Here is a 24462-nt window from a genome sequence, read left to right on the forward strand (position 1 = left end):
TCCTAGTGTTTTGTGAACACATTTTCATATTAATAAGTAGCATTAGGGATTTAGAATATGTTCTGTGCAATTTGAAGTTGTGAGTAAGTAGTTCAAATCGCATACACTGCAGTATCAGTGAAGTAAACAATGGTAAAAATAATAATTAAAAAAAAACATAAATGGCTATGAAATTGGAGAACATAGCAAAAGGCGGATCTTTCCTTTTGACCTTCATTCTTGATTTCTGACTGTGTCGCAATGAATTTTCCATATTTCTAAAAGGGTAGGGCAAACTTTAAAAGTAAGTCAGCTATATAAAATGCGGAATCATAAGCTACAGAAAGGGATAATTTCATTGACAAAAGCCTATGACTGCCATTAAAAGAAACGGTTATACCTACTAAAGTATGCAACACATGTTGCATTGAATTTAATTTTATAATAGCGCTACCATATTGCTGCTACAGCAGCTAATAAAAACATCCCAGAAATCCTTTGAACACTTACTTCAAACACTCCAAAGTGTTGCTGTCTATACCGCACAATAGTACCTACCACTGTACATTGTTAAGCCACCTATAACTTTAAATTATATCAATTATGCAAAAGTATTTTAGTGCCATTGAAAATTTTATTTCTTTAAATTTGTGTTTCACGCTTCACCAAATGCATCAGTCTTTTTATAATCAGACGAAATGTTCTCCTTTGACTCCATTTTTTATTGAAAAAGTTATTTCTTCTTTATGCTTGGCCTTTCTCTTAGATTTGTTCAATGATTTTGAAACCTTCTGAATTTAGAATTCTAAATTTACGATCACAACAAAGTAAGTGGTATTCAAAAGAAAATCTGAGGACATATACTAGAGTCTCAAATATGATGTTAAAAATTCATATACATAGCTTAATCAACATAGAATGGGTTGTTCTAAGGAAACGGACCATTTTTAAAAAATATTACTCCATTTTCGGTAAATTCTATAATTACCAGATATTTCGCAAAAAAAATATTTACTGCAATAAAAATAATCTGCAAGGCCTTTACTTTTTAAAACTTAAAAATGAAATTCAACTTAATTCAAGATATAGACATTTTCTCTAGCATATACTTTGACCACTTTTCAAAAATTTGTTCTTCACTCCTTCCAAGGGTGAAACACGAAAATCATCCTAATTTGCTTACGTTATTCAATTCAGAAAATAAAATATATTTGATAGACAATAGTATAACCCTATTAATCTTCTAGTACTGTACATGCGACCGTTTTTTTTTTTTTTTGGATTTTTAAAATGTAACCACAAAAATTTGACACCTTCACTTTAAAAAAAAGTCTTTTTGGTTATGAATAAAGTAATATTTCAATAACCAAGCAAGTCTTTATGTTAAATTAAAAGTCCTTAAATTTAAACAAGCTCATATATTACAAAAAGGGCCGTTTGAACAACCTTTATTTTCAAATATTCACAGATTATAACTTATTAGTACAAATCATTCACGCCACTTCTAAACGCTTTATTTTAGTAATATCCAGTTGCCTTTTCTCCTCAAAGTTCTGACTTGTTTCTTCTTCGAATTGGATTCAATTTTTCTTTCAAAAAAATGAACCAATCGCAGTATTAATATGGATAATACAAATGAACAGCATACTGAACAATACTGATTTTAAGGAATCAAAACCTAAAATAATCCTATAAGAAACTCTTATCAGAACATAATTCTCGTTTAGCCGAAAGTTTAATTCAGAATCTATCTTCACACTGTAATAAAAGAATAAGGCAAGCAATTTAATTATTGTCAAGGCTTTGTATGTCTGGAATAATCTGGAATTCATTTATATTATCCCTTTCGAATGTATTTTAATGTTCATTGTGTTTTTTGTAATCCATATAGTAAAATGCATCGTTCTCGTATGGAAAAAAGTTTTACTTATTTAACTCTTGATCTGAAAAACATATATTCGTGAAAATACCCATCTTTGATGTGGTATATTTCATCTATTTCGTTATGAATTACTTAAAGTATTTTTCATTTCCTCCTGGCTTGAATGATTTGTTTTGAAAAAATTCCCTCACGACAGGCTGGAAGGCAGAAGTTGATTCATTATTATCGAAGTGAATGCTTTAAAATTCGTTTTACTTCTTGAACATAAAAGTGGAATTTATAAACAAGATAATCAAGATAGATGCTTTTAAAAATGTATAATTTTATGAATGCCATAAAGCATATTACATAGTTAACGTTTCTGTTTGACAATTTTTATTAAGTTAGTGTACTCCTTTCACATTCTAACAGGCAAATAATGAGGATCATTTTCGATGAAGAAAGAAAGCATTTATTGAGATGAACATTTTATATACGTATCATGAAATGATTTCAATTATTTTTTTATATCATAACAATAATAAGATGACGACTTAGTAAATAATAAAAATTTCAACAGTCACTATGAATATTTTGACGAATTTCCAACGGAATAGCAAATACAAATGGAAGTCTTTTCCATTCAGTATCATCTTATTTCTTATTCTTTACTAGCAATATATATATATATATATATATATATATATATATATATATATATATATATATATATATATATATATATATATATATATATATATATATATATATATATATAATTATAAGCAGTATTTACTTAATTTTTTATTTTGATTAAAACTGTTAAACTGTTTGTTCCCTTTAATTACTTTCCTGTCATTAATAAAATTATCATTTTTTAAAAGGAGTAAAAAATGTAGAATGTATCGAACTAAATATATTTGATAAACAATGACTATCATATTAGTTGATAATAATATAAAATTTTAATAAAGAGTTACAAAAGATTTAAAATTCGGAGATTTGATTTTCATTAAAAAAATAATAAGCAATTTCCCCCCAAAATTTCTGTGTGTTTTTTGTATTAAAGTTTTTGTAAATAATGGTGCTAAAATTATTACTGTATTAATTTTCACGAAAATATGCTTTCATGTTAAATAGCTAATATAAAATATTTAAAATGCTACTATGTTATCTTCATTAATCAAATACCTAATTATTTATATTGTGCAAATAGGAGTCTTTTTCTCTCTATGTATATTCTTTGAATCCTCAACAGCTTCTATGCAAATTCTTTTGTAAAAAAATCTTATATACAAGATGACGCCTTTTTCGAAACTGATATATTACAATAAGGCTTCACATTATTCCTTCAACAGTATTTCTGAACTTTATTGTTTGTTTTTTTTTTAAGGTTTACCCGAAGGGACAGCTTTTTCATGCTAGCGAAGGATGCAGCTGCAGAACAGAAGGAGCGCAAGCCATCCATCAACGCACTTCAGGACAATTTTCCAACCAGCCTGTCTTCCTTGACTGCGCCCTCGACGCTGACGTCGTACCCTACTGGTCTCACCATGCTGCCCGCTGGATGCAGGGAAGAGCAATCCGCTCAGTTTCTGACGGAAAAATTTAAAGAGGTGTGTGTGCAATAGTGCAAACACTCATTAAAACACCAAATTTAAAGAATATATATATATATATATATATATATATATATATATATATATATATATATATATATATATATATATATATATATATATATATATATATATATATATATATATATATATATATATAACATTGGAAATAAATAGCTGTACCTTCAGTATAAAGGCCCTATCGTGGAAAAAGGGTGAAGAAAAAATATCTTTCATTTATTGAGGATTCGCAGATGTATCAGGGCCTTGTTACAGTACCCTTTGATCTGCCCATCATAGAGCCATTTCTCGTAAAATTAAATGGTTTCCTCATTATGTCAACAACAGAGTGACGGTTATCAAAATTTGACTTTGGAATAGTTCCAACACAATCATATTATTACACGCAGAGAAAAAGAAACGCAACCATTATCTTAAAGCAAAATTTGTTATGGATTACTAAGGAAATAAAACAGTTATCATCCAAAGCTTACAATTTGTTGGAATCGAAATGCAAATGGATAGTCTCAAAAATGTAATGCGAAAAAATTATGAATTTAAGACTGATGAAACAATTTACGATATTAGTTGATAACAGTTGAGATTATTTACTTGTCGGTAAATCCCTCGAGTATCTTGGAGGAAGAAAATAATTAGAAACAGGCGGATGATGATGGAGACATTATAGTAGAATCAGTAATCATAAATTATGTTATGTTGCTATTTATCAAATACAGGGAATAAGAATGTAACACGTCTGTAAAGCAATTTATCAGGGAGGCGAATTCCAAAGATTCGTTGATAAAAAAAAAGGGATCTATCTTAATATAACTAAAAGCATATGGATATATTCCACATATTCTCTTAAACAAATTGGCGGATTTCAAATGATCCGCTTATTATTTGCACACATATTATTTAAGATAAGCGAAATAATTATATTAATTTTTCAATATACAAATATAAATTAAATATTCAAATAGTTGGAAAATGAGCCAATGCTTGACCAGTTTTTCCGTAATAACTAGAACGTAAATTATTGCAAAAAAATGTTTTTGTACCTTTTTAAAATTTAAAACTCTACTGTTTCAATAATACCAATTTCTTTTCAGAGAACTATTTTCTTTAATTATTTATCAATACTTTTAAAAGACTAAGTACAGTAAAATATAGTTAAATAAGAGGATATATAGGCTTTCCTAAGAAACGATAAGACGTTGAACTGCTTTCAATTTTTTTTATTACATATTGTTGAGCAGTAGTTCATTGGTTATAGAATAAATATTTATAACGGTGTCTAAAAGCAAGCATAAGTTAAAAACTCAACTAAAAACAAGGAGTATAAAGTTCCTACTAACAAATGAAACGGATATTCTACAGTAGCAAAGGCTTCAGATTATGAGAAAGTAAGTAGATGTCTCTTTTCTGCTTCAATATCTTTGAGAGAAATTATCGCAAAAAAAAAAAAAAAACACTTTTACTTTAAGATTAAAAACTTACCTCATCATCAACTATATCAATTACTCTTCTATCCAGTTTTTTCTTCAATTGTGCTGTGACGATTCTGACCTAGGGAAATTCATAAGAATCCCTTTATACTAGACAACATAAATTACCACTATTTCTTAACATTTCTCTTTTATTTCAAAAACTCATCTTTGGATCATCCTTTATTAACTTCAAAGAAGTGAATGAATGATGCCTAAGAGCAAGTTTAAGTTCATCAATCAACTTCAAAGATAGGCAGGAACAGAACAATTTAGAGCAAATAGAATTTTTTGAGAACAAATGAAGTTTATTTTATTAAACAATAAGAATATGCTTTAAGAATTACTGCATGAACATTGAACAGAATGCTAAAAGAAAATTGTAAATGCAAGTAACAATTGGTGCTTTTTATCGGGAACAATTATTTATTGGGATTTTTTTTTTCAAAATTTGTGAATGAAAAGTAAATTGTTTAAAAACTATTTAATTGTTTCGAAATGTTCTGTTAAACTTTCCTTATTCCTCAAAATTTTAAAAAAAAATTTACAAAAAAAAAATATATATATATAATAATTTTAGAAATATTGATGCCATTAGTTCAACAAATATTAATATCTTATTAAAAATTATTAATATCTGGTTTTTAAAAATTGTCTGATGCAAATGGTATTCTAATTTTAATAAAAAGTAATTAAAATATTTTGTATATTATGATATTTTATACAAGAGTAGTTTTCAAAATAAAAATATGCATGAAAAGATTTTAATGCATGAAAAAAGTGCATGATGTTAACTGTAATGATAATAATAAACAATAATGTAATAAATAAATATAATGATACATATAAACCAATACAATTAATACATACAATTAATACATTACAAGATAACATGATATCCTTTATAGAAGTAATATCTAATAAGTCCTTTCTTTTATACAGTAACTCTCCGAGTTCTGCCTTTTCTCCAGAGGTTTCATATTTCATTGACTCGAATGTCATTCAAAATGCTACAGGATTTCTAATTTTGTGAATGAATTTGAAATCATGTTCTTATTTCTACTTTGAAATTTTCTGCTTTGATTTTAAATATCAATATTCATAGTGCAGAGGACTAGAAAACTAGAGATAATATCTTGAATTAACTTTCTAAATCATACCCTATTACTGATAACTTAAATAATCAATTTAATATCCCTCCTATAAAAATTCTCTCAGCCAATGTAACTTTATGTGCTCAATTTTTGCAAAAGCTTAGCTTGTAGAAGTAAATAATTGAATCTACATTGGTTTTCAACTCATTAGACCGTTTTAATGCCTTCTCCGAAAAAGGTTTATCATCCCCAAGAGATGTCATAATGCCATGGATATTGCACTGTAAAATTGCGGCTTCTTTGGTATCTTCTTGGTCGCAAGCGGCCAGTATGTGAGGATAAATGGTTTAATCATAGCTGTTGGCTTCTGTGGCTAAATTTTACTCCTATTTTGGGGAACATATACTTGTAATAATGATATACCACTTCTAATCATTGTTGGTAGCTTTCAGAATGCTTCTGCGCATGCGCAATATGACAAGATTTTAATTTTTTGCATTAAAACGTATAATACTGACAAATGGGAGGGAACAAAAATCAATTGATAGTTCTCGCATTGCTAAGTAAGAATAAATATCAGATTGTAAAGTTGACTAATTCGCATCCTATTGTTGACGGCTATGCCTTTCTTTTTTTCCCCCAAGACCATCATGCTATTTTTGTCTTCAGTATTCGCTTTTTTCCTTATATGTTACAAGATGCATGTTGAAATAAAGACAAAAGAGTACTGTTCTCGAGACTAGTCTGCGAATTTAATATATGGAAAATAATATAAATACCTCTTTAGAGTACTTGATAGCTAAATTATGCGAAACAGGAAAAAAAATTGGTTCGAAAAAATGTCTGCGAATGTTCCTAAATTTGTTTATGTATCCATGAAAATGAAAAAAAAAAATGAATACATTTGGAACATAACTTATCCGGTGTATTTATCAATTTTCAATAAATTTGCTTTCTTTCTGTAGAAATAAAACAAATGGAATTCCGAATTAATAAATCTCTCTCTCTCAGACAAACTCATGTTGGTATAACGGGAGATATTTTCTTTTAAAACCCATTCATTTAGATATTTTCTTGAACAAAATGTTTCCTTTGACTGCATAGAGTAATCTTCTAATATTTAAACTGCTCTTTTCTCCCTTGCAGGGCTATTGGCACAATCTATCTATTTGCACAGAAGAAGACGAGTCTTCAGTTACTCCTGAGTATCCCGAACCTTTCAAAGACAAAAAGAAGAAGAAGAAGACTTCAATGCTGCAGAGGGCCCTTTCGGAGAGAACACGGTCCCGGCGTCTCACTTACCAATCTGAGGAGGCCAGGGCGGGTCTGTCCCCACAGAGATTTCCCAACAGGACAACCAATGCCGAAGGGATGCCAGAATATCGGCATTTACCCAGTTCACAGGCTGAATTGCCGCCAGTGCCCGCAGTAAGCATAGTAGAGATTCATTAGTTCTCTTCACTTCCAAAACTTCATTCCAATCGAATCGCATCAGCGATTTCAATTGAAGCTTGAAGTGCTATCATATTAAACTTAATTCAGATTTCAAGTGTATTTTGTACTAATCATAATATTGTTTTCGACAATATCCGAATTTCTGAGTTTCGGTTTTAAATCGTGCGTAAGTGAAAGGTCATAAAATAAAATGTTGTGTTTTTAGATCTCTGACAAAAAATCTGATGGATAAAGTGTAACAAACTTCTTTATATGCACCACAGGATGTGCTAAACGTAAAAATTTTAGCGATACGTGTCAATAGTTATTGTTATTTACAAATGCAAAAAATATCCCTCTCAATGAAAGGTCAGGTTAGATAGTCGTATCTTAGAGAGTAACCTTTAAATAATTTCGTCTTAGAGAACAACCATAAAATATTTGCCATAACGTAGAATACAAGATAGCCGTTAGAAATAAAAAAAAACTTGTGCACAATTGTAAATCAACAGTCTTCTTCCCATAATAGTATCTCCTCTCGCTTCTTTCTCTTGTATCGCTTTACATTTTTAATTCGGATGAATTTCTTGACCCTTGGGGAATTCAGTAATGTCCTTCAACTTTTCGGAAGAAATTTTCAGCCACCGAAATTTATGACATTCCTGTTTTGGATTGTGTCGCAATAATTTTTTTCTGTCAAAGCAAAACTATGCTAAATATTACGGATGGCTCTAATTCTTTTTAGCTATGAACTTTGATTTCAAGTCTTGGGGTTCGGTTTCACAAGGAAATCGAAAAATACGCCACATTGCAAAGTACTTTGGGGCACGAGAACAGGAAAAAAACCATGACAGTAATTAATCTTCCGATTATAAATAATACCGTATATCTATTTAGAATATCACAATAATACGATACACATTATATTCCTACCATACATTATAAAGAATATATGACACGTATGTTTTAAAATAAGCAAGTATGACACATGGCAAGAATGCGACAGAACTGCTTGAGCAAATGCATTGTATTAGTGGACCGAAAATGTATGGGCCCATTAAAATAAAACATTAGACTCATTAGAAGAGCGAGATAATTTCTCAAAGAACCTGGTTCATTGAAACTGTTGATGATCTCCGCAATAGGCCAGATTTTTCAGTTAGCCTTCGTACTGCACATTGGTGAGAAAATATTAAGGAGCGTTCGTTTTCCTTTTTTATCTCATTTTTTTTTCAGTGAACAGGACAAGTAATAACATTTGTGTTCTTTCAAAATATACCTCAAGGTTTGGGAATGCTATTTGAGGATGAGACACAATTCAGTTTTACAACTAAAACTATGTTTGTATGACCCTTCTTGGAGGTGAAAGCAACCTCCTAAAAATTCCATCGTGATTAAAAGCTTATGGTAAATTAACACCCCCAAAAAAATTGAAAGTATGATAAAATTAAAAATTTTCTCGAATAACTTCCATATCCCAATTGCTATAGAAGCCAAATTACTACTCCGATTTGAATTTTCTTGCAAACAATAGGATTTCACTAGATTGGATAGTTTGAATATGAATAATTTCATTTGGGAGTTCAATCTAATAATACCTTCATTATAAATAGTCAATAATTTTTGTATTAGTTTAAATTCTCCCAATATATAGTAATAGGGAATATTGAAGGCATCGGTTCATCAAATGATGCTTGCCGCTAACACTGACTAAAAGCATGATTTCCAACCATTTTTCCCATCCTCGCCCATTTTTACTCGTCCAGGTTAAATGAATAAGAAGTATTCCTAAATAGAGCATATAAAGTTCTTAAATTAGAATTAGATATTAATGCATCAAGGAACACTAAGGGAAAACAACACTGTCTGTAGGTAAAGATCAATTAAGCAGTACCTTTATGCTGCCATTCAATCCGGGAAGCCCAACGGATTTCTAATTAATCTCATCAAGGCTTCCAGGTTCCTATTGTATGTCTGATTATCATTGTTAATTATAGTATGGGACAGTTATCACTTAACTTCGTGAATCTTTTCCCAAGTCCAAACTTTCTTTTAGCAATGCTTCGCAGCCCTTTATTCTTTATGCTAAAGTAACCTGACTCGCCAGTTGTATATTCCCAAACATCACCCGGCGACTTCTTGGGCTTATTTCGACGGCATCTAGGATGAAGTTTTAATGAAATGTTTCATGCTGTCTCAAGTTTTACTTCCAAAAAATAACACAAAATTTTTAAAAAAAATAGTAGTACTATTTAATTTTAAATAATATATATATATATATATATATATATATATATATATATATATATATATATATATATATATATATATATATATATACAGGGTGTTGCCGAATTCGACAGATAAACTCAGAGGGGTGATAGTAGGCATCAAGAGGATAAAGAATCACCATACAACACGGGGTCCCAAACCACGTTTAACGGGTGAAAATCGCAAAAATATAGAGAGTCGGAGAACTGTTGGAAACTGTAAAAAATTAATAAAAAAATAATAAATGGAGTTTCAAATATGAATTTTTTTTAAGTGAAAGCACATTCTTAAAGGTTATTTTTCATGTAAGTAACATGCCGATTTGATGGACCAGGGGGTCGTGAATTATTGAAAACGAAAAAGTAGTTTAGAACCCTTATCTTCAAAAATATTTAAACTTTAAGAAAAATAAAAGCTTGAAAATATGAAGACTTTTATACTCTTTAATTTGATATAAGTCTGTAGTGTGGAAACGGTGGAGGTTTTTAAATATTCAAGAAAAACTAAAATGTTTGCCGGTAAACATCACTGCAACATCGGCACCGATGTTTACAGAAGGTATTGCAAAATTCTACCGAAAAATTCTGAGGAGTGATAATAGGCAAAAAGGCGATAACAATTTCTAAAGAAATAAATACGATGGTGAACACAAACGATGGTGAACATTTATTTAGTGGAATAAGATGCAGCATAAATTTGCATCACAGACATTTTAATATAAGAAAGGAGACGATGGGAAACTTATAAAAATTACTCAATGTTGCGGTCGCGAATGTCATTACACATACCACACCAACGTTTAAAGGTCCGCCGGAGGCGCTCAAACATACCAGGTGTGTTTGCGATTTCTCAAGCAGCGACGACGATCCGTGCTACAAGATCTTCCACTGTATCCAAAGGTGTCTGATAAACAAGAGATTTCATGTAGCCCAGAAGAAGAAATCGAAAGGACTGAGATCCGAGGAAAGTGGCGGCCAATCACGCCTGAGAATAAATTCTTGCAGGAACATCTATGTTAATGATCTACCCAGAGCTAGTAATTGTCATTTAGCAATTTTTGCAGACTATACCGCCATTTTCACACAGCATAGGGATCCACATACAATGATAGCAAACTTACAACAATACATGACCGTTTTGCAGTGCTGGCTCATCGGCTGGAAAATAAAAGTCAACCCAAGTAAATGCGCGTACCTCCTGTTTACTAAAAAAGTGAATATGCCTGACTTAGCCCCAATCCAAATATTCGGCTAACCCGTCCCCTTTTGTAAATGAATACAAATACTTAGGGTTAGTTTTAGACGCAAAATTAAACTTTAATAGTCATATTAAAGCATCCCTCTCCAAAGCTACCAAAATGAGTTGTAAACTCAACAGCTTAATTGCTCTATGGAGCCAGCTTTCGATTAGGCTCAAGCTTCTGCTCTACAAAGCTATTTTAAGACCAATACTGATGTACGGCTCTCAAATATGGGGGGCGACATCAGCCACTAACATCAAGAGGTTGCAAGTTTTTCAAAACAGACAACTGAGGAAAATAGTTAACGCACCCTGGTATGTCAGAGGAAAAATAATACATAACGACCTCAAAATTGAACCTGTTTCGGAATTTATTAAAAGAACGTCAATTAAGTTCTTTGAAAAATTACCCCAGATTCGCAACGAGTTACTTAATTTACCTGCATATGATCCTGCTCTACCCAGCTCTAGGAAAAGACCTAGAACTGCAATTGATAATGTATACATCAATTTCCCAGCCGTAAAAAAGCTGAGGACATCTTAACTCTGTTGCCAATCTGGTGGCTTAAAATTCTCAAAATTATTATTGTTTAGACCCTAGATAGCTACGATGTGCTACGCGCGTGAAAATTTTCTGTAATTTTATTCAGCCCAGTTAAAATCAGTCCCCATAGAAAAAAGGCACGTGCAACGTAAATCCATTAAAATTATCTATCTACCCCATAAATAATCTTTTTATTATTTTAATTAAATAAATTAGATCAAATATTGTAAAAATATGTATAAATAAAATTAATCACCAAATTTCATGACGTTAGAGCTTTATTGCGCTCGTCTAAACTAGTTCAATTAAATTTAACTTTCCCTAAACTAACAAATTAAAGTATCTATTCCAAATTATGATGTGGAGGTGCTCGTGACCACTTTGTCACATCGCGGAACTCCGAAACATCACGACGTTGCCGTTGCCGTGAATCTTCCTGTGTGGCACCAAGCATCCAGCGTGCCGAATACCCAGTTCAACTGCAACTGATCGCGTGCTTGTCGATGGGGTATCGGTAAAACGCTGCAAAACTCGGTTTTCGGTTTCAGGTGTGCGCACACTGCGTTCTTATTCTGCATTTGGCTTTGTTATTTTGAAGGATTCTGTCTCCAGCAACCGTCGATCAATATTTTCAAAGGTGCTGTGGTGTGGACAACGCCTACTTGGATATTGCTCTTGGTATATTATTTGTGCTAGGCCTCCATTACCATCCGCTGGGCCGTAAATTAAATGCATATCCACATATTCGTCATTCGTGAAATATAACATGTTGTTTGCGAATGAAATTTATCGACTATCAGTTCTGCACTGCTCTTTAATGAATACAAACTGCTTTTATACTCATCAAACCATCAATTTTGTAATTTATATTTCTCGAACGCATGGAAAATTTAGATACGAGAAAGCTTCTTCGTCTCGACTACCTTGTTCCAAATTCTCTCATTCATGGCACCATTCTCTTCGCCAGGCTAATTGTCACTTCGATGTCTGTTTTTGCGAGTTTCACAGAATAAACGTTTCCTGCGACCCTATGTTTTATGATAATTTTTCATGTTCTTAATGCCTACTATCACTTCTCTAAATTTACCTTTCGAATTTGGCAACACCCTCTGTAAACAACGGTGCCGATGTTGCAGTGATGTTTACCGGCAAACATTTTAGTTTTTCTTGAATATTTAAAAACCTACTCCGTTTTCACACTACAGACTTATATCAAATTAAAGAGTATAAAATTCTTCATATTTTCAAGCTTTTATTTTTCTTAAAGTTTAAATATTTTTGAAGATAAGGGTTCTAAACTACTTTTTCCTTTTTCAATAATTCACGATCCCCTGGTCCATCAAATCGGCATGATACTTACATGAAAAATAACTTTTAAGAATGTGCTTTCACCATTTCACCATTTGTTATTTTTTATCAATTTTTTACAGTTTCCAAAAGTTTGCCGATTCCCTATATTTTTGCGATTTTCACCCGCTAAACGTCGTTTGGGACCCCATGTTGCATGGTGATTCTTTATCCTCTTGATGCTTACCATCGCCCTCTGAGTTTGTCGGTCGAATTCGGCAACACCCTGTATATATATACCTTTTTTTATTATTTATACCGTATATTTATACCTTTAAACTGACTGGAAATTCCGGAGAAACTGGGTCAGTCCTTATTTTCAATTCGTTTTCACGAAATCGACAATTTTTTCAGAGATTTGGATTACTCTGCGATTCATAAGCATTTCATATGAAGCAAAGTTAATTTCTAATAATTTTTTAAAACAATATATATTTAGAAAATTTAGTGACACAAAAAATATCATTTTTCTATTATGGCAATGTGGATAAAACAATCCAAAAGACAAAGTGTAAAAAATATGCCATCTCTTCTTCGTCTGTTTAATTATTTTTAACATTCCTATTTTTCAACGCACACATCTTATCTTTACCGTAAAAATGTCTTAATTTTTTTTTATATGCGCTCATATATGATTAACTCATGGTAAAGGTTATTCATTTTTTTACTTCAATCTGATACGTTTTGGAGTACGAAGACGCTATCCGGGACTCCTGGATGAAAAAGCACTCGAGATCTATAAAAACGTATATCGAAAAGGGAAATCTTCAGGCTTAAAGGAATTTTATAGCATTACTTATATTTGACACTGAAAACAACGAGAAGAAAGAGCACATTGCGGTACAAGTCAGGCGCATCTGCCTTACGTACATGCTGCAGCTAAAAAGAGTTGCTGCCTGAAAGATGAATTACAAGATTATAATTTTCTAATATAATTCTTAAAATATCCGGAATCTCTGTTGAAATTTCTCTTGGGCGTCGAAAGCGAATGCAATGTAGGAAATAATCTATCAAATGACTCCCTGCAGAATTTGACTTTTATTGAATTGAATGATATTTATTGTACGAGTAGAATTTGTAAGATATATTTAAAAGAGTAGAAGATCTAACAAAAGGATACATTGAAAGATTTTTTTTCAACTCTTTATTCAATTTTGATTACCTGCTAATCGGATTATTCTTTGCTTTTAATCAAGGTGAGAAATCATTAAAATTCTCATTGTGAAATTCGTTTTAACAGAAATTCCCATAATAATAAATTGTCATAAAGCGTATATTTAGAACTTAGTTCTAGCGATCAAAGTAAGGAACTTCAAAAAGTGGGAAGCAAAGAGAAAATGCGAAATTTTTTTCATTCTCTGAGGAAATATCAATTTTTTTTTCTTTCTTTGCTTGTTACATTTCTGCAAAAGAGAAAAAAATGATTTTAAAAATTCATTTCAGATTAGGTTTTGTGTTTCACTTTATGAGATTTTGTTTCTTTTGAAGATCGCAACTAAAGCGTAAATACGAGGGAAACCATCATAAAAAAATTATTGACTAAACTGCAGCAAAACTTTTATCTTTTGTTCTAAGTTTAGGGCAGGAAAGCATTTATTTCTCTCTCAAAACATTCGGCTGATTACAATTTCAGTGATGGAAAAAGGAAAATGTTTTTTGTAAGGAACGAAAAATAATATTTCTTAGGAGAAATCTTACGTGCAACGATGTTATGTAGGTTTTTTTTCATTGGAGAGGTCTTTAGTTCATGCTTGATATTCATAAGGAAATTCCCCTCTGATTGAATTACTTTCTTTTTCTGTTCTTCGCAGCATTGACTCTTTCAGAAGAAAAGTTTTTAATTCTAAGATGAAACAGGAATATTCATGCCACAGTGCTTATAAAAGCCCAATTTAAAAATAAAAATGTTCAAAAGAACACACTCTTTTAAGTTTTCATCAATATAAAAATTATAAATGCAGTCAAAAAACGGCTATTGGAAATTAATTATTGCATTATTTAAATACAATTCAAATTCATAGCAATTTTTTTTTAGATTATTCTTTCTAATAAAATTGATATTTTCCACTAAACAGCAGTTATTCGATATATATAAAAAGGTATTAGACCGAATATAGTCAGAATACTTCTAATTTTTTCTAATAAGTAACTGTATTAGATGTATTTCCAATTTCGTATAACCTTAACTTCTTTCATCTTTGCTCCATTAAAAATGAATGTCATTGAATTCGTGCGTTGCAAAGGGCAAATAAACCTGGACCTTGCTGATTTGATGTCAGTTATCGCTTTCAGCCATTGCTTTATAATTTCAAAGAGATCGGCCCGAGACCACTATTTTCTTCATTACATTGTGCAATTTAATCTACATAAGTCATTTTAATCCCTGTACTATGTTTATCATCAATATTTTAAATATTGTTTATATCATATAAATATTGTTTATATCATATAAATATTGTTTATATCATATAAATATTGTTTATATCATATAAATATTTTTTATATCATATAAATATTTATTATAGCAGTATTTATTATATAAGCTAATTTTAAATAAAAAAATCATTCTCATGAGATTTATTTGAAATTTGTTTCATCAAATGGTCTAGTAACTGTTGAAAATTTACATATGCTGACTGGTACAGTGCTTTTACAAGGACAAAACGCATTACGACATTTTTATTGCTTTGAAAAGTTTGGTAGGATATCCAAAGTGCGATAGCCGGTTAACGGAAGGAAGCAACGATGTAAAATATATTTCTTTAAAAAATTATTAAGCAAATAGAAAATCTTTAAATAAGAGCTTTTCAAATTTTAAAGAAAGTATGCAAAACGGGAAGACGAAAGTTAAAATAGCTTAATAAAGTTAGATGTCATATTTGATAGCTATTATAGAATTAACTATAATAGATTAATAGTTAGATTTTAAAAGAATTTAATTAAAGATTTTTTTTTAATTTTAAGAGAATTTTAAAATTCCACTAACTTTTATGTCGTACAGTTGAAAATCTTGGTAAAACTTTTAAAACTATATATACTTTCTTTTTTTTTTTTTTTTTTTGAAAAATATGATTTTATTAAAAAAAGAGTTTTGCTGAAAATTTAATCATTTTCACTCCGTTTTAAGCGGTTATATGCAAAAGATCCGAAGTCTTCCGAAATACATCTTTTTAAATTGAAGATAATGTATTTTTTTTATAAATGATGATTTTTTTTTTCTCTCACAGAATATCAATTAGAAAAAGAACGATGAACGAATACATTTTTCTAAATTTTATTCCTATATTTGTTTCCAAATTATAATATTCACAACGGAAAATAATTCTGAAAATAGCTTTTCAGACTTATAAAAGACTGAAAGATCTTGAGGCTGGGCAATTTCCTTTCTATGCTTTGTGTGCGAGAGAGCGTCGAAGCATAATTTGTAACAATAAATAGTACGGGTCTCTAAATTGCCATTACACAACATGATTACAAACATAACTAAACTATCCTTAAACTATCGTAACTATTTAATCAATAAGTTATCTTCGTATTAAACATTTCAAACCCTTTGTTAACATCTGCTAAATTCATCAATCGGATAAAATACTGGTTGTTTATTTGAGATTGGTGCGATGACATTTTTCTCCAATTAAAGAAAAAGAATTCGAAATAAATAAAATGAATTTATTAGGACCACCGGTTTTTATTCACAGAAAAATGCATCTCAATCCTAATGAAATCCAATACACACAATTGCCATTACACAACACCATGGCTCTTGCGCAAAAGTTTCGCATTCACTCAATTAGAATCTTCAGCCACAATTTCATTGACATCTTGTAAGCCAGGAGAAAGTCATAATTTTCTAATAAATGGACGTTTAAATGCAGTTGAGTTGCAAATAATTTACGTTCGTTGTGAAATCTACGGCAATTCGCAGCAATTCATGCGCTTTTCTTTCTCTTTTCTGAATGCGCGCGCATTTCTATGGAAGTCGTTTGCGTTTTATTTGGCAATCGAATGTAGTATATAAGATAATAGAGTGGACTCATTTCGTTGAACTTTAAGCAGTTAAATAGAGGTGCAACCCTTTCATTCGATATATTGTTCAACTTATTCATTCGTTTCATTTCTATCGGTCAGCTACAATAAAATGAAATCTGAAAAAAATATCTAATCAAATTTTTTCATTCTTTCATTGTTAAAATGATATCAGCGGTGCAATCCATCTTTCATGAGCATTATGAATGCTTAGGATAAGCAATATCGAAGCATATACATGTTCTCTTAAAGCTGTAGTCAAAATATTTGCGCAGCATGAAGTCCTTTGGAATTCTCTGATTTTTACTAAGACAGAACTGTTTTACAATACAAACTTCACAAAATATAGAACTAAGGAGAATAGTCAAACATCGCCCTTCAGGTAAAAGTCCAAAAATTCCGATTTTGAGAAATACACCTTTTCTTCATCTCCATTTAATGCCCCACACTCTGATAAAATTTTCTAACTCCTGTGAGCTTGCGTTACTGGAAAACAGAGATACCAATATTCCACCAAGTCCTATTGGCACTTACATCACCAGTAGGGATTGCAATACCGGACCAAAATTTCAATACCGGTATTCGGTATTTCTTAAATCTTAATACCGGGATACCGGTTTTAATACCGGTATTAGAAATTTTAGGAAAAGGAAGAAAACACAGGTGTTTCTTTTTTTGTTTTGTTAGAGAGTGTAAATATCACAAAAAATAATCTGTAACTTATAAATTATAACTGTATATAATCACAAAAAAGTATAGAAACATCTTATTTATTTAAATCACAAAAAAAGTGTAAATATCACTATTCAGTCTGTGGTACTATTACAAATTTTTGAAATGGGATCATAAAAAACATAATGCATCAATTCTACTATCATTAAGTCTGAAAAGTAATTTTGTGTAAAAATTACCAGCTGTCGAAAACGCTCTTTCGGCATCTACGTTAATTGGTGGTACTGTTAGCAATGCGTTATATACTTTTTCCAAGTACTTACTTACCTCTAAATCCCTCATCTTCAAATTAATCGATTTCCCGTCGGATGGTTTTGGCTATAGCTGATTTCTGTATTGTATTTTGGTTCGTTGAAATTTTATTTATCCCTAATTCTAATTTTTGTTCAAGAGACAATTCCTTTTCACTATCGACAGTAGTGACATCATAATCTTCGATCATTAAACCGAATTCTGAATGTGGATAGGTTTGTGGGAAAAAATTTTTAAGAAACTTTACTCTAACTTAATCAGATTTGAATTGGTTATTTTCTTTTCCTCTTTTAATTTTCATTTTTAAAATTATTAGAATTATCTAAATACCATAAGACATTTTCTATTTCGGTATGCCTTTCTTCTGTGCGATTTTTCAATGTAATATATAATTCTTTAAATAGTGATGTGTGCTGTTCTTTCAGTGACTGCAACATGAAATTTATTGTTGCATTAGCTGTTAATAAATTAGAATCTCTCCGACATAATGCCTCAATAGTCAGTTTTATTGGAAATAGAGCTGATATATTTCTGGATATTAAGTCGAATTCACTATCTGAAAAATTAATTTATCGGTTTAAGTCGATTATTGCTTTTTGGATTGGATTTCTCAGTTTCAAAAATCGTTCCATCATTAGGAGTAAACTGTTGTTTTAGAATCTAATATTAACATATATTCTGTTTTATTTTCAGTTAGTATATATTTTAGTAATATATCCTTTTTATAGGGGAACGTTTAAATATTTTAACATTTTTTCGAACTTTATAAATTATAGGAAACAATTCTTGATAGGTTCATATTTCATCCTCATTAGCAATATCTTCTTCAACAATTACATTGTCATTATCTTCATTGTCAATATCACTCTCACTCTTACTCTTTTCTAAGTTGAGTTCCGAAGTTTCTATATCCACAGTATTTGGATTCTTCTGTTCTTTAAATTTTTGGTATTATACATCTATTACTCCTAATTGAATTCCATGTGCATAGCACAACTGCTGATTTGCACCAATCCATTTTCCAACTTTTTTCATAATTGTTGCTCCATCAGTCGTTATGGATACAACATCTTCTTTCAGGGATAATCCATGTTTCGCTAATTTAGATTTATGCAATTAACTTAGCCATTAATTAGCTAATTAATTTCGCCCGTTAGGGAGACATAAAAACAAAAGCGTATACTATATTGCTATGTTCGCGATACCGGAATATATATTGGAAACAATTTTAAAAATTTCTAGTAAATACCGAAAAACCGGTATTTAAACTTGTGAATACCGGTATTACGAAATTGTACAAATGGCTCAAAATACCGGTATTCGGTATCCCGGTATACCGGTATTGCAATCCCTAATCACCAGGTAAAAAAATCACCAAAAATAGCAGGTTTACAACAGATGTATAAGAGTCCTTAAGGGCGTTACTTGCAGCGGTGTGATAATTACTCTCGATGGCCCTTGAAAATGAATTTTGGTAGCAAAATGATTAAACCCAGCTTGCAATGTAGTGAAGAGGGATGCGAGGGAATTTGGAGTTATTGAATTATTAAATTCTTTTGGAATATTATTATTATTCTTTCATATATTACATATTTAATTCTTTCTGATTTTTATTCGTGACTAGATCTTAATTTCAAAGTGCATTCGGGGTTAGGAACTCTAACGCCATTCTATGGAACATTCTATTAACGGAACAAGATGCTGGTGATTAAAATGTACACGATGGCAGTACTTTTTTTTTATGTGTATGATTCAGAAATTTATTCAAAAAAAATAATTCTGAAATCTAGGCTTTCCATGACAGAATGTGAATAACAGCAGAATTTTGCAGCCGAATAACATAAGAATATATTTCCTACGTAACCGGATGAGAATTCTCAAGAAAGCTGGAACAGCTAAGAAGTGGGATCCTAAGTCCAGTGATTTCCTTGACGTTTTTAAATATTTATCGCATACTTATAAAGAATAAAAATAAAAAGTCAATTGGCTGAAATTCAAATACTTTTGCTTTGAGAATAAACATTAAGGATTCTTATTTCTTTAACACGGCCATCCAGAGAATAATCTAAAATCATTGCCTACGGTTGGAAATTTCTAAGGAATCCTCTTGTTTCCAATCTCTGGACAGAGGTACAGCAATCTGATTCGGTTAGTTAAAAAAGAAGCAATACCACAAGAGTTGCATTCCTGGTGCAAATCCCTGGTAAGTTCAGGTAATCCGGATAAAAAAACAAAAAAAAAGATCTAGGAAATTAAATTTATTTTGTTTAAAAATATAATAAAAGTGTCGTTAAAATAAATATCTGCTTTGCAAGGGTTGTTAGTTATAATGATAAAAAAAGTTATTTGATGTATGCTAAATCCAACTTTTAAAAAATATGTAATGCAATGTAATAGTTTACGATATCAATATAAATTTTAATGAATGATATATTTTTCTATGTTAACTTTGCTAATTTGCATTTATAAAAATAAACCAAAACACAGCAACAAACAAATTCTTTCATTTAAATAATTATTTCTGATTCAAAAGAGTTGACAGTAGCAGTTAGCATTTTAGGCGGTAAAGTCATTAGATTCAGAAAAAGGTTTTGACTGGTTACTGAATATGAATAGAATTCCCAACAATTCAGCAATCAAATCATCCGTAGAGCAACTGAAGGAATAAGAAATCTGTAAAATAATTTTTACTATTTTTCACAACTATTCAAAATTTTAAATTAAAATTATCTCCAAACTACAGTTTTGAGATAGTTCATTTTTACCTGAGGGAGGACGGAATAATGTTCTTCATATAATAAATTCAGCGGCAGGACGATTGACTTTATTTCGAAGGCTTTTAAAAAAAAAAATTTTTTTTTTTTAAAAATAAAGTTTTTAATTTTTCGTTTTTGTTTTCATTTCAAGATTATAAGCATGAATTGTTAAATTAAGATTATTTGCTTAAAACCTTCTTCTTCATATCAAAAATACATCAAATAAATAATTTTCACCATCGACTCTTTTAATATCAAAAATTAATCAGAAAACAAAATTGATAAAAGTAGATTTATTAATCACAATTATATATTAGTGTCACAACAAATAAATATTTTCAGCTAACAAAATTTCGATTAAACATATTAAAATTTACATTCTCAATTATTTTATAATGATTTTACAATTTTCATCATTGGTATTAATTATTTAATTTATCAGAATAGGCTATACTTTTATAGAGGAATCGGTTGTGAGATCTGAAGACGGAAGTTTTTAACTCATTATTAAAATTACAAGAACACAAATTTATAAAAATCGCTATTAAATTAAACCGGTTCTCAATTTTTTTTTCATCGTGACTATTAACTCTTTGAAGTCACCAATAAGATTATTTAATTTATATGATGGAGAATGTGCTATTAGATTAGTTTTAAATAAAGTTGACAAAATTTTCATTCTTCATGAAATACGAGAAGAAATGCAATTGATAATAATTAGAACATATTCATTATATTAATTAAATGTGCAATCGATTTCCTTTAGATGATTCATCAAGCATCATAATCGTCAAGAGCGAGTATTTTGTTTTATTTGTCAGAAAATGTACTATCTTTCATAACAAATGATTTAAACGCCATTTTTTAATTCCTTGTCATAAAAATATTTTCAGTCTCATATACCAGAGGCAGAAAAGATGATAATGATAGAGTAAAAAATGTTCTTAGCATGTTAACAATCATTTATTCATGTTACCTTTAAGGACGTGCGATAGAATCTGGAGGCTGCCTCCCTTTTAAAAGAATGGACTCTTTTTGTAAAGATTCGAGATCCTTTTCAAAGATAAGTTGCGAATTTATCTCTGCTATCGAGGAAAATTAAATATCCATCTCGAAGTGAAAGAGGGAAATGACTTCATCAGTTTTGGGCTCTCTGTTGTTGCAAAGTTGAAAGGAAAACTTGGGAATAAACTTATTGATATCCATTCTTTCTACCACTAAGTTTAAAGTGGTGTATATTCCATCGCTCTGATGTGGAACATATTGAATTCTTCCTGATTGTATAAAATTGAATTCATAACAAGAATTTAAAAAGACCTAGTCGAAAACTTCCTTAAGTTATTTTTAGTTGAATGTTGTGTTAGTTGTTTAGTTTAGCATTTCTGATGTCATCTGCGTCTATAAATACGAAGAATTTCATTTTTAGAGCATTCTTGTTAGGAATGTAGAGTGATTTGATGGAGCCATTAAACCTTCGTTAGTAATCGTAATGACCTGATTTTTTCATAAAATCAAAAGTTTTTTCTTTCACTTCACGAGTATTTGTATTGTAGCATAAAATAAATAAGTGCAACATATTTTGAATATCAAAGATTCCTTCATCCTGAGAATTTAACTCGTTTTCTGAAATCGAGTTTCTTATCAGTCTTGTAAATTTCATTTTTTCATATTTAATGATGCACAGATTCTTTTACATTTAGTATTAACTGTAAAAATACATGATAAAAGTTTTGATTGAATGCTAATGATCTGCTGTAAACAGTCTTTGTATAATAATTTTATTTAATATCGAATCATTTCAGGAAAAATATCGCAATGATCACAGGATTAGGTTTCAGTTTTTTAAAATTATATTAAAACATTCCATCTATTTATTTGATTGTTTTATCTAAACCACTGTAATGCTGCCATTTCACAAGTGATTTAATTCTAGAAAATAAAAATGAACCCAAATGCCATTCCAAATATTGTATCTATTTCATTAAAATGGAAACTTTCAAACATAACATTTTTCATTCAGAAACAGTTTTCCTTTCATTTTTTTAAACCTTTCATAAACTTTAAAGTGTTGCTTTTCGAAATAAATATTTTAGCAGTATTTTTTATATTGATTATTAATATATATTTAGATAGATACTTCATTTATATGGAATGCATTTGCTTTTCTTGAAAAGTATGTACATTTCTTTGGAATATCAATAAATTTAATTTCTTCAAAACGATTATTTTAGCTAGCAAAGAAACGAAATCATCTCTTATCTTCTGCATCTTAGCACACACAGGAAACAGATAAACAATAGACAAAATGAAAATTTTGAACTTCTTTCTATTAAATTTTATAAATGAGATATTTTGTTAAATTTATTCATGAATTTTATTTTGATAATATGAATTGAATCTTTTAGTTTTTGAATGAACTGTAATGAAACTGATGCCACTTCTGTGTATAAAATTATTTACGAAAAATTCCAATTATTCTTGTTGGTGATAAAAAAAATTTTTTTCTTCATTATCTTTTCAGCTGATTTTCTAATTTGTTTGTTATATAAAATAACAACTGGACTTATTAAACAGCCCTATCTTTTTTTAATACTTTTTGAATGATATTTAATTTAATTGAAATGAATAATACCTTATCGATAATTTCTGATTTTCAAGCCTTCAATTCAGAATTTGAAATCAGTGAAGATTTTGAGAGGAAAACGAATGAAAGAATAGTGTTATTAAGAATAATATTTATGAAAAAAGCATTTCTAAATATTCTGTTGGATATATTGTTGCATGTAAAATAGAATGACGTAGCAAGGAGTTAATAAGAATGAATGTTGGGCATTTTCTTCTCTTCCTCTGACAGAAGTATTTTTAATTGCTCTTTGCTAGTAATATTGTGCTTTGAATGGATTATCCAACATGAGATATGGAATTTTTAACAAAAATAAGCTGTAGTGATGGCGAGAGGAGGTTTAATAATGTTTCACATTTCATATCACAACAATTTATATCTGTACAAAATAAAATTTGATTCAAATTCAGAATTAAATTTCCTTCCTAGGCCATTAAACTTACAATCTCCGCAGGTGATTGTTCTTTCGCCAGGTTTTCATACATTCTCGTAAAATTCAGACAGTCCTTTTGTTTTTGAATACAAGGAATGTAGGTGTTAAAGGGGAATCAATGAAGTAAAACTTTTATAATGCTCCTTTATGAGAAACATTCCTTTTTTATTTAGTTTCTGAAAAAGATGATGCAGATTTCCTTGGGATACATGACAAATAATTTTTCTCTTCGTATAAGTTTGAGAAAAATGTATATTTATTACTCTCATTTCAGCCAACTTCTTATACAGGGTGTCCATAAAAGAACTCCGCGATTTAAAAAAAAAAAATCAGATCGAGTAAACGGTATGAGTTTGGTTCAGATCAGTTAATTTTGAAAAAATCAGTAACTCATCAAATTTTATTCACACCAGTTTCAGAATGTTTTTTCAACACTAGTTGAAAAAAACGGAGTGTTATCTGCGCTTATAAGAGCTGGATATGTTACCACTGTATTGTTTGACAACGGATTCTAAAACCCTCCGCGCTTTTGCGCATGCGTTAGAATGGGTTTAATTCTTCAAAATAGAGGTGAGCGGAAAGATGAAAGGAGAGGCTGTTTACATTTAACAATAAAATAAACTCGGATTATTCGCGGATTGATTTAGAACAATGCGGTAAGAAACGACACGATACTCACATACACGTGAAAAAAAAATAGATCAAAAAAGTATCTAATAGAGCGAAAATCAAGGTCAAAGAATGACGAAGAATTCTGGAAATGCG

At 30.2% G+C, this 24462-nt stretch overlaps 1 protein-coding gene across 1 annotated transcript in view; it reads left to right on the plus strand.

The window, feature by feature from the left end:
• Positions 1–24462, plus strand: part of LOC129962700 (uncharacterized) — a 451475-nt gene that overhangs the window by 204448 nt on the left and 222565 nt on the right. Inside the window, exons 3-4 of the mRNA XM_056076631.1 lie at positions 3234–3456; positions 7187–7468. Coding sequence (XP_055932606.1) covers positions 3234–3456; positions 7187–7468 — 505 coding nt within the window. The remainder of the gene's footprint in view (positions 1–3233; positions 3457–7186; positions 7469–24462) is intronic.

The sequence above is a fragment of the Argiope bruennichi genome, chromosome 3, assembly GCF_947563725.1.
Source record: "Argiope bruennichi chromosome 3, qqArgBrue1.1, whole genome shotgun sequence".
Taxonomy (NCBI): domain Eukaryota; kingdom Metazoa; phylum Arthropoda; class Arachnida; order Araneae; family Araneidae; genus Argiope; species Argiope bruennichi.